The sequence below is a fragment of the Cibotium barometz genome, chromosome 48 (genome assembly GCF_041138505.1).
Source record: "Cibotium barometz isolate CiBa-2024 chromosome 48, ASM4113850v1, whole genome shotgun sequence".
NCBI lineage: Eukaryota > Viridiplantae > Streptophyta > Polypodiopsida > Cyatheales > Cibotiaceae > Cibotium > Cibotium barometz.
Genome location: NC_141093.1, coordinates 36,805,067 through 36,817,627, shown reverse-complemented (window position 1 = coordinate 36,817,627; position 12,561 = coordinate 36,805,067). Strand labels below are relative to the sequence as shown.

General features: G+C 39.2%; 1 protein-coding gene across 1 annotated transcript in view; it reads left to right on the top strand.

Annotated features, from left to right (window-relative positions):
- LOC147611142 (U5 small nuclear ribonucleoprotein helicase) overlaps positions 1-1,013 on the top strand; it is a 194,069-nt gene extending 193,056 nt beyond the window's left edge. The window contains exons 49-50 of the mRNA XM_086785805.1: positions 82-213; positions 321-1,013. Of these exons, the coding sequence (XP_086641931.1) occupies positions 82-213; positions 321-389 (201 nt within the window). The 3' untranslated portion in view covers positions 390-1,013. The remainder of the gene's footprint in view (positions 1-81; positions 214-320) is intronic.
- The last annotated feature ends 11,548 nt before the right edge of the window (positions 1,014-12,561 follow it).

Here is a 12,561-nt window from a genome sequence, read left to right as displayed (position 1 = left end):
GCAAGATTTGATTCCCTTTTGAGAATGTTGTGTGTAGTGATATAGCTTCTTTTGTAACGTATTTCTGGTTATCCATGTTAGGTAAAAGATGAAAGCTGGTGGCTTGTGCTTGGCAATAAGTACACATGGGAGTTGTTTGCCCTCAAGCGTGTCAACTTTGTTGACCACTTGAGGACACAGCTTGTTGTGAATCCGGATGTCCACGCTGCAGAGGTAAACTTCTCATTAATTGTTGTATCTTGTGTCTTGAAATGCTGGTGTTTGTTGTGTTCTTAGATGGACAACCAGATTGCATTCAAATCGGTGCTTATGATATGCAGGAAATCACGTTTTTCCTCGTGTCAGACTGCTACCTAGGACTTGATCAGCAACAGACAGTGAGGAGCTAACACTGACTAACTGACTTGTCTTGGACAAGTTGCCTATCTTTCCATGATAGTGGTAAGCCACTCTGAAAGCAGTGACTACTATAAGCAATACAAAGACCTGCTCACCTGACGAGCCGCCCACACCAGCAGGCTCAAAATGCATAATAAAATGTGATAATGCCTTTGGTTTTCTACAATCACAACCCTGATGTCATGGTTGAGAGTTGTCAAACGTGAATGTTCTTTGCATATCCTTGATCCTTACTGAGGGCTCCAGGTTTGCAAATGAATCATTTATCTATTAGGGGCTGTACACATCAAATGTATTGTCCAAATAAGGAACATGCCCTTGCTCTTATGAGCTCATAAAGGCCCACTGTTGGGTTTTGTACAGATTGTGAAAACAAGCTGAAGGAAATTTTTTGTTTCTAGAGAACAAAATGTGTTCCTTCCTAGGATCTTAATGGACACAATCGTGTTGTTGCCTCTTCTAGAAAGAAGAGGCTTTCCTACCTAGCTTTTTGTGACACGTTGGACCATTGCCATGGTGTTCTCAAGGTGTGCCATCTTAATCATGTTGCGATGAGAGCTTTATCTTTTTCCTTAATTTCTCTCATGGCTAATCCTTCTTTTTTATGGGCCAAATTTTTCGTAAAAGTGGTCATAGTAAAAGTTGTGGCTGAATCTTGACTAAGAGCTACCTCATTGTTGAGAGATGAAAGTTACTGAGTTAGTACTACATTAAAGGTTAAACCAATATGATTAGTTGCCTACTTTAATCCTAAGGAGGCAATTTGTACTGGTCTTTCTATACAATGCATGTCAAGTACGTTGTAATTGTATTGAAAAATCAAGTAATAAATGGACTTGTGAAGAAACTATTATATTAACAGGACGACATGAAAGTACTCAAGTAATAAATCATTTTAACAACTAATTATACTTGCTTAACCAAGTGAAGGGTTGAAATTTGTGGAATTCAGACGACGATGTAGACAAGAAATCAATTAATTAAACTATATATTTGATAATTATGCTCACTTAACCTACGTAACTGAAGTCAACAATCAACACTAATCTCCCACACACTTCTCCCAATCTAGCTAAAGCCTAACTTAAAGTTCGAAGATAGATATAAAACTGATACACATGGCTACGTGCTAAAACAATTAAAGGACTTAGTGTAAAGCTTCCTTCCCCTATCCATCACCATGGGTGTTGGTGGGATTCACTTGTAATCCCCTATCCATCACCATGGGTGGTGGGATTAACTTGTAATTCTGGGAAAAACGATAAGTTTGTAAAGACACATAGTATCATGGGTGCTCCTATGTATAAAGGGAGGTGATGCAACCTAGGTGTTTGTCCCTTGGACAATCTCAATTTAGGGAAAACATGGACTACAAAAAGGGCCCTTTACGAAACATGAACTACAAAAAGAGCCCTTTTAGGATTATATTTAATGACCTTTTGGTCAACTTTGGACCAATGGGAAGGGGGAGGAAGGAGGGAACAAGTGTACATTTCTATTCACTAGCTTTAGGGCCTAAAGGAGGGGTATTTATTGCTTTACTCTAGCTTTGTCTCCCTAGTAACTCCAATCACATCACCTATTTTATCTAATAGCCCAACTAGTGCGGCCTTAGGGGTCACATCCACCTTTTTTATCTCCCTTGCGTTCCACAATATTTACTTGTTTAAATAGTCCTATAAATTTAAAATTTTAGTTTTCATTAAAAAAATCATTTTATCTACAATAAGGCACTTCCACATTATTTTTCAAGCTCTCTATCCCCTTTCTATGCTTTCTAGTAATTACACATGCAAATCTTTTCTTTAGTCCTTCTAGAGCTCTCTAATCTCTCTCTAATCTTTCTCCAACCTTCTAACCTCTCTCTAATCTTGTTGTAAGCTTCTATCCTCTCCTTAATCTTGTTGCAAGTTTTGAACCCTCTTATAAGCTTCCATATCTTTCTAAATTCTATAATCTATTTCTAACTACTCTACATCTATATGTAGGCTTCTCTAAGCTCTTCTCTAATCCTCTTGTATCATAACCTCCCTATTCCTCCTCTACATCCGCTCAAGTCACTTTATCCTCCTCTAAGCTAGTTCACAGCCATGGCAAGGTCTAGTAGGAGACCTAATGACTCCATCTTTGAGTGTCTTCCTCACAACTCTAGGGATGAGCAAGATGTGTGGGTTGCAAAGAGATTTAAGTTTAGTGATTGGGTTTTTTTACAGCTAAGCCACACAAAGTTAAACCTTGTGGTGTTTTAGACTTGCACTTGAAGGGAAGATTGGTAGCCTTTAAGAAAACCAAGAATGAAGGTGTGGTGGCAGATATATGTACATGGTTTCAGACATTTATCTTCCTACCTATTGAAGTTGCAATAGTACGTATTTTGTTAATAATGTGGTTGTGTTCAAAGCAATTTGTAATGCCCAAGCTGTTCACTACTTTCGTTTAGTGGCTTTCTTTGTACAGAAATATGCGCATCTATTACATAGAGGTACAAGCGGCGTAATAGGGACCCTCCAAGCTTTCTATGTCATCATAAATGAGCCTTTGTTTCCTAGAAAGAATCTAGAACACTTCTTAGTTTTCTTGACACACTCTTACATAGTTCCCTCTAGGTCTAAGGACTATGGAAGACTTGAAAAGCTTCCATTACCTTCATTGAAACCACTATCCTCCTCACCCTGAGAACAGGACTTTAAGGCAACCCTCAAGTACACCAATACGTACTTGAAGTTGTTTGTGGTAAATTATTGTTGACAGTGATACCATTTGGGTCCCTTTGCAACCTCCTATGCTACATCAACAAGGGGGATCCAAAATTTCCCAAGTGGATGCGTAGATACCAAGCCGTATTAAAAGATGGCTCTTTCAAGGTACTCACCACTAACGAAATGGCTGCCTTTGGTAAGGGCATCCATTTCCTTAGTGGTGTATCTCTAAGGAAATGGTTGGCCCCTTCAAGGTGCTCACCCACTAAGAAATGGCCTCTCTTCGTAAGAGCAACATTGGCACTCAACCTTTGTCATGGATCTCTACATTTATCGTGGGCAAGAGTTTGATGATGAGGTTGAGGTCGATGAAATTACTACCCTCATTGATTTTGTTAAGGAAAAGGAGGTAGATCTGAACAAGCCTGAGCTTCTTAATCAAGTGTGACAAAGTAAGCTTTGGCCTTGATGCTCCATTACTAGAAGGAAGAGGTGAAACAAATTGAGGCGACAGCTTCATGGAGTGCTAGATAAGGGTCATCAATGGCTGAGGGAGCAATGGCTACTGAGGATGAGGTCAAGGATGCAGGGTATCACCAGATATGCTCAAGCTGGCACTTATTACACTTAGCTCTGGAGTGGTGGATGGAGAGGAGTTTCTCTTCTTGCAAGACCTCGAGAGAATGTTTAAAGTGAAGTAAGATGAGTGGTTATCCTTCTTGCAAGACCTGGAGAGCGACTGTTTAAAGTGAAGTAATATGAATGGTTATCCCTCCTTGTCATCAGACTAGATTTTTCGTTGGACACAACACAAGCTCTCATGACATGACCAAGCAACTCGTACCAATTAAAGGTACGATATTAGAGAGAGTAATTCGTCTAACACAAGGTAGAAGAGGCTGAGCACACACGTGTGCCCAAGGAGGAGTATAAAGAAGTGCAAACTAGCTTCCTAGTGGTCAAATTGTCCTGCTAACCCCCTCAAGAACTTGAGGAGCATAAGTCCTCCATCAACAGTAAGCAACCATATGTGATAGCATCTGATGAACTACACTTGGTAAGTTATCAATCCCTACTTTCTAATTTTTATTAATGGCATAAATGATTACTAAAATATGTTTTCTGTGTATAGCCCGTCATAGAGCTAGATTCTTGGGCACATTGTAAGAGCAGCTCAAGGAACCCCTTAGGGAACAATTCGACAGTGGCTCAATAGACGGGGAATATTCCAACTAAAGACATTCTGATTGACAATGAACTCATCTTGATGGCAGGATTTCAGCTTCTTGACCTCAAAGAACTATCCAAATTCTTGTGCCCCTCTAGCATCTCTAAAAATGTGGACAAAATAATTCTCATTAATAAGGCATCGGTCTATGTCACATTCCAAGGGGACTATGCTTCTAAGGTCCTTGTCGATACGGATGCTACATAAAGTGTAGGAGGAGAGAGAGATACAACATGCATCATTGATGCCATCATGTCATCTGGCACTGTGCCCCTCAATAAGGAAGGCCAAGGTTGTAAAATATAGCATTAGAAAAGGTTAAATCGAGCAGATTATAGTTGTTATTTTTAATCCAAATCGATGTTATTATGACTTCTTTATAAAAATATAATTATAATTCTTTTGTTTAAATTAATCTTCCCACGTTTTAATCTTGCAATGATGCAATAAAAAAATGTTTCAAAAAAATAAAAAATTCCACCCATTTTTAATTTTCTTGCAACAATGAACTAAATCTAATGTTTCTAAAAAAGAATCATTTTTCATGCCTTTAAATATTTTTTAGTACATGTTGTTGGGCCTCCAAGCCCTCCCCAAGGCCTCAAGGGGGCTAGATGGACTCAATTGGGCCAATGCCAACATGGGGCAACCTAGGCCTAGATAGTGACCCAGGTTGCGTGTTGTCATGGGCCCTTCTGAGCCCATCATCCAACCCCTCTGAGGCCTTAGGGAGGGCTTGGAGGTCCAACAATGTGTACTAAACAATTTTTTAAGGCTTGAAAACTGGATCAAAGATCTTTTGTCTCAATCTATAGTCACAATTATTTTGCCCTAAGTTTTCTTTTAATTAAACATTTTAGTGCCCAATTTCTCTCTTAATTCACTATATTGATTAAGTGACACGACCTCTTAACTATCCATCCCTAATTTTTCTCGTAACTAAACATTTTGGTCTCAAATTTTTCTCTTAATTTAACAACTATATTGATTAAGTGCCACACAAGGTCTCTTATCTATCCAACCCTTTGAGGCCTTGGCATATACCCCAGATCCACTCCTTACCCTAAATGGACCTGGTTGGATAAAAATAAGGAAGGCCAACACGGGGCGACCTAGGCCAAGAAAAATCCCTTCTGTTTGGGCCTAGGTCGCCTTTGCTGGCCTCCCTTTCTTTTGGCCCAAATGAGGCCATTTACGGTAAGGGGGCTCTAAGGCAAAGGCCCAAGAAAAAATTATAGATGCCAACAACATCGTATTATTTTCTCTTGTTTTTAAAAAATATATTTCAAATCTATTAAATTTAAAAAGATTTACATCATGATTATATTCAAGTGTAAGCAACCCAAAGAACAAAAAGATATAATTATTCTATTTATCAAGAGTAAACTAAACATTAACTTTGAACATTAGAAGTCATCACGACGTAGAAGTCATACTAATTTCAAATCCTTCATCGTTATTGTAACCCTCTTTGTATAGATATAGCATAGAAGTTTTCACCCTCGAAGAAGGATTACCAAAATGCCTAGGCAGCTTCTTACAGAGCTCTGAAGGTGAGACTTTTTGTAGATGCAACTCATGAGAATAACTCTGTAAGATCTCCTTGTGGATGCATGCGAAAGGGGCTTTGGAAATAATGAGATCAACCATTTTCTCAAATCAGTGTATCTTATGGGGTGCCTTAACCCCATTTCTTCTTCTCCTCCTTGGCACACATGGAGGCACTATCAGGTTCTTAGGCCTAGGGGGATGAGGTGTTTGCTACCTCCATTCAAGTCCCTTCTTCAATGAACGACCATGATGAGGTGTCTACCTCTAGCCAACTCCCTTCTTCAGCGAATGACCAACGACGAGATGTTTGCCTCCAATTAGTGGAAGACCATGATGAGGTTGTGGTAGAGGTTGTACAGGAGGTGGAGGTGCATTCTCCTTAACGACAAAGCCCCCATATCCTCTTATCCCTTGTTGACATTTCTCTAAAGTTGGAAGGGACCCATATCTCATGAGTGAGAGTCTTCATTCCATGTTACCCTAGTAGAGGTGGAATATTATGCCCATCCATAGTGAAGGAGTATGCATAAGCTTCTACACATCTCCTGCTTGCTCTCACGTCGACAAGCCTATGTTGTCAAGGTCACGATGATGCTTCCCACTTCTAGTTTTATCATTCATGAGATGGGGGGTAGTTTGCATGTAATATTCTTAGTTTGAGCCATGGGTGAGAGAGTGAGGAGAGTGAAAGTAAAATGATAAAAATGAGGCTATAAAGACTTTTTGTAGGCACTCAACTTTAGGTCAAATTTAACAAAGTAGTTTTTTATAGTATAAAACCAAAAAACTACAATGTCCATTATAAATTAATGCTGTTTCACCCAACATTTATCCTCTTTAATCATTGTGGCATGCCATGTAGCTGTTGGCCCACTACTTCGGTTCCATTTACCCTTATTATTAATCTCCTTAGTGTGGAGTTCCACTACTTTTGCAATCTCAGATGCCTTAGCTTTCACCTTTGATAAGCTTCTACCTAATGTGTATTGGAAAACCAATCAAAAATTTTAATTAGGTAATTGGTTTGTGTCACCTCTCCACCATGACAAGTGTTCTTGAATTTAATTCCCTCTGCCTTCTAATGTGACTTCTTCATACCTTCAATTCTCCAAATGTCGAGGGAATTATTTTTTCCAAGTAATATGACCCATGAGCGTAAACAATATGCTGAAAAACAATTCATTATGTAAGAGATCTTAAACAACTTGATAACAATAAAAATCGATCATGTAATGGTGGGCGATGGATGTTGCTCCCTAACTATCAATAATAAGTTGAGTAAACTCAACAATGTTGCCTTGAATATACTCTGTTGTCTAGTGCTAGTTGAGTACTTAACAACATGAATGACACGACCTTATCAAAACAAGCCCAAACCTTTTCATGCTTATTACAAAGACTTTCTTTCTTGTCACAATTAATAATGTACAACAACTCCCACATTGCTTTAGATATTTTCCTTGATATATTGTGCAAAAACACGCTCATTGATACTTGTTATGCCACAATGTGATTTTCCCAAGATATCTTTGTGTCTTTCTCAGTATGGCATGCTATGTGCAGAAGTGTTTTTTTTAACATGGGAATGGAATGATGGGGTTCCATGTAGGATCCTCAGTGTCCCTATTTGGTGGTGCTTTCAAGTTGCATGACATGAGTCCATCAATCCATCAAGTTATCTTGTGCTTGTGCTTTGATTTCTTCATGTATAGAGGTTAAGGAAGTAAGGAGAGAGCACTTGTGCTGCTTTGATTTCTTCATGCATAGAGGGAAAGGAAGTAAGGAGATATCACTCCAAGTATCCATTTGATTATTTTTGAATCTCTCCCAATGAATAGGAAAGTTAAGTTAATACTAACCTTCATGAGAGACTTTATAAATTTTGATCATTTTTTGTTGAAGCCTCTTAAATCCACAAAAATGTTGTTAAGGCATTGTATACTACTTTGATTTCACCCTTTGATTTGTCCTTCAAAATGTGTGTTCCTTCTCTCTACATGGAAATGATCATTGATAAGCGATCATACATATGCATTATTCATATTCTTTGCCAAAACACATAAGTCTGAGATCATTTTCTCTCTCTTAAGATCTACCTTGTACACATGAAAAATTGGTATTGTATTTGGCCCCTTCACAAAGGAAACTAAAAGATACACATTTGTACAATAAAGAAAGTAAATACATAAGTTTAAGATCATCTACTCTTCTAAGATTTACCTTGTCCACATCATGATGTCTCCTAAGACTTGCATGCATCTCCATATAGAGAATAGGGGACTCGAACCACATTTATCACCACATGTATATGGCTACACCATGCTCTCTCCAAGAGGACAAGAGGGGTCAATGTGTTTGGGAAGCCCTTGCAGCACCATAGAAAGAGTGCAGGAACAAACCAAGGTCGTTCATATTCTAGCTCACAATTGCATGGGCAAGGTGTGTCACTCACTCATGAATACTTGTGCTCGGATTCTTGTAGGAGATGATATTGCCGTGCATAGTCACACTCCAAAGCTCCACTTTGATGCCCGACGTCGCACTCCAAAGGAAGATCGACTCTCCTCTCACTTAATCTCTCTCTCACACACACATACACTCACACATACACAATGAGCATGTAATAGCTCTAATTGAATTAGGCAAGCAAGAAACATAAGAGATCAAGAGACTAGAGAAGAAGAGCACTCTATTAGTTGCATAAGAGAATGAATGGTGAGAATACAAATTGACCCTTATCTTGGCTCTCCCAGTCTTCATATCTTGGCCGGCCATACTTAAAATATAGGTCCATGGCTTTCCAAGGCCACCTAGGCTTGTGCAAACACTTCATCTAAGCATGCAATCTTCATAATTAATCTTGTGGCACGCCTTTCATAGACAAGTGAGACGATCACACATAAAATATACAATATTAGCATTTTTAATGTCAACGGCCAAATGAAGTGACGATTGCCAATGGATGGCATCGATGCTAGAGAGGTGTACAATGAGGGTTAACATGCCCCCCATTCTGATGCAAATTTCAGCCATAGAATATGTTGGTGAAGACGAGTCGATGCCGTTGTTGATACGAAGGTGATGAGATAGTCGAAGGCCAAGCGTTGGATACTTGCATGAAAAACAAATTAACCAATAAAAATTTCTTTGTTGTAACAACAAGATGAAGCATGGTATGCATGCATGTTGTTTTTTCTTTTTCTTTTTAATAACTAGGTAAACTTTAAGTTGTGCTACGAAGAGGAAAGGTAAGGCCAATTTAACTTAGAGGTTATTAATAAGCTTATCTATACCTAAACTAGTCTTAGTCATATGCCTACGAGATGGCTATGGTTCTCTGTCTCAAGTTACACAGACTTTAGTAGAGAGTGCTAAGTCGAAAGGTGTTTTTTTTTAGTAATTATAATATAAGGAATAAGGCACCAACCCGTGAAGACCAAGGCAATGGACAAAAGACCTTCACTAACAGTATCTAAGGACTGCCAGGATTCTCCTAAGAGAACGATGGTTAGTCTCTCTTTTATTAGTTTTTCACACGACACAAGGTCCTACTCCATAAGAATCAAGGCATCGGTCTCAAAGTACCATCACTAGTAACCTAGAGTCCTACCGGGATCCTATATAGCAATAGTTATCTTCTTGGTCTTTTTTGTGTTTTTATTTTTATTTTTTACTATTGGTTTTTTCTTCTTCTTCCTTTTTTTTGGCTTATTTTTTCACCTACAACTAAGCTAAATGTCACTAAAATTTGAGTGGGAGTACTTCACATACTCCATCAGTATAATTTAAGGTCAGTCATGGGTAAGTAGGAACATTACTAAATCTAAGAAAGAATATAACCTTAAAGTTTCCCTAAGTGGCACTTAGAAAGAAAATTTTACCTAGTCATAAGGTCTTTTAATTCTATGAATTGACAAGTGGGAAAATCTGATCCATATTGAGGTTTCACGTCTACTACAAGTTGTAAATCTAGATCTGGTCTACACGACTGCATCTCAATAACCTGTAAATCAAACTCATCTAGCAAACTCATCGTCAAATAACCATAGTTCATAAGCATGCTCCAATTCGATATCACTAGGTTGATTTTCACCCCCCTCACTTAGGTTTGCATGTGTCATCTGGTATACTAGGCAATGGTCTGAGTGCGTCCTCACTGTTATATGGCATGGCTACTATAGGTAAGTGATCTAAGTAGCTACCATGAGCTAAGCTGTTTAGGAAATCACCCACCATGCTCTAGAAGGGACAAGGAGTCGGTAACATTACTTCAATAAATGAAGGTGTAAGTCCATAAGTTCTTGCCCTTCTCCCCTGCTCTACAAGTTGTTCTTATGTAGTTCTATCTTGATAGGGTTCTCCCACTGGGTAATGTACACTCATGTGATCGTGTCATTGTGGTGTCTCTCCTACCATGGACTACAATAGTCCTATCCCATATGGCGCCTAAAATTAGTTCGACGCTACATACCACATGCAATGCTCATCACAAGTAAAGCATGATACAAGGGGATGGAACTGTAGGTAGAACAGGTCCACAAAGGTGGCTCCACATCTCTCCCCTAGTGGTGCATAAAAATAGTGTGAATGGGTGTGGAAAGAAGGAATACTTAGCTGCCCTTTGATAGTACCATTCCAAACAATCCGGGTCCAGGATAGGGTCACTCGTATCAATCCATGAAAAGTCTATGCTCATGGCATGTAGTCACATCAGAGTCGTACTTCATTCTTTTGTTTTAACATGTGCTCTTTCTCATTATCTTTTTTTTTTATTTAATGGTTAGTCAGATTTTCAGTATGTGTATAAGTGCTATATTGTTGTACATGTTGGTGCAAGCTATATTGTCATGGGGGTTAGCTTTTTCCAACATGCTCCCTCTTGATATGGACATGAACTTTGTCACAGAGCAAAACGTTTAGAGTAAAAGTAATGATATTAGCATAAGTCCCCCCCTTCCTGCTTTCTATCGTACCTTGACCTCATGGAAGGTATTGTAGGTTTTTTGTAAACATCCCTTCCTACTATGCTCCATCAGTATTTGTTGTTGGCTAGGAGCACCCTTTTTTACTTGTTGTGGCATGTCAATTTTTAATTTTAATGGCGGTAAAGGGCTTTCATAAGCCCGGATGGAGCTTATGGGTTCTTGGGAGAGGTGTTGACATTGATGAAAGAACTTGTTGAGTAGCAGGCCTTTGCTCAAGTACTGGGTTGTCTTTAAGTACTTTTGAAAAAGGAGGCTAAGTAGCATTGAAGAACTTGTAAAGGCCTCATGGGAACTGGAGACTTTATCAAAGTCTCCTTACCATCTTTTGAATAGCTTTTGAAATCCAAATCTTGTGGGATGTTTGCAATGGAGGTGTATCAAGAGGTGTATCAATTTGTTTTCCCTTGTCTACTCTAGCATTAGGGGAATGGCAAAACTGTTGATTGGTTGACTGAGATGTCTGTGCTAATGAGGCTATAGACATGTGCATCCTCTTTGGCACCCAAATCCATGTGTTACTCTCATAGTAGCCTTGAGCTTTCAGAAGACGAGTTGGAATCCAATGAGAGGTAACTTGTGGTTTGGACTAATTTTTGTTACGGCGGACCCTTCGAGGTTTTTTACTAGTAGGTTGGCGATTGATCACTAGTGGAGAGGTTTTAGGGACCCACTCAAGGGTAGGTTGTGGCTTTCTATGCTGATGCCCTAGTGGTAGTTGGTTCAGTATATGGAGATAGACGCAAATGTGGAGCTTGAAGATAAAGAACCTTGTGGTGGTAAAGTGGATGTCGATGGGGAGGGAATAGCATGGGATTGTGTTGATGTCAGTGGGGAGGGAACGACATGGAATCGTGTTGATGTTGAGGCTATTTTGTAACATTCAAATGCTTGCTGGTCCAACGCATTTGATGTGGATGCAATGTTCGTGGAGTATAAAAGTGTAGCGTTAGAATGTTTTGTCATTGTGACACTCCTTGTGGCCCAATCAATTCCGCATTGAGCCACTATCATCTAGGTCCATCCAAGAACAACATGTTCTTTTAAAGTTCTTGTGGTGGGCATGACCAAAAAGCTAACAACCAAGTGTCTGTTAATCACCATAAATGATAGTTCTAAGCAAACCAAGTACTTTGGTATTTTTGGCACTTATATCCTCTATTCTCATGTTTGACTTTTCAAGTTGAGGTTTACCTAACTGATTCCATGTAGCAAAGGAGACTAGACTATGACTAGCGCACCCGTGTCAAACATAGCATTATAGAACACTTTACCATAGGGGCTAGGCAACTCAATGGTAGGTGTTCTGAGAGCTGGGATGTGATTCTCCATGTGGATTACCTCTTCAACATAAGCTTGTGCAGTAGGTCTAAGGTTTTCTTCTCGACGTTGTTGACGTTTGGTTCATCTTTCCCTTACCTCCTCTTGGGCTTGGGTCTTCTTTTGAGTGGCCCTTTCCTTAGTGGCTTTCTTGTCATGAGAAACACGTAAGGATTCTTCAGTAGGTAAGAGGTCCATAGTATTTTTTAAACTTACTACCATTAAGGAAACTAACAGTTTCAACTCCGTCAAGAGTCTCAACATGTATAGTACCTTGTGGAGTAACTTCACAAACCCTAAATGGTCCCTTTCCAATATATTTAAGCTTTTTCTTTTCATTGTGGACCCCATACATAAGTACAAGATCTCCTACCTTAATCTT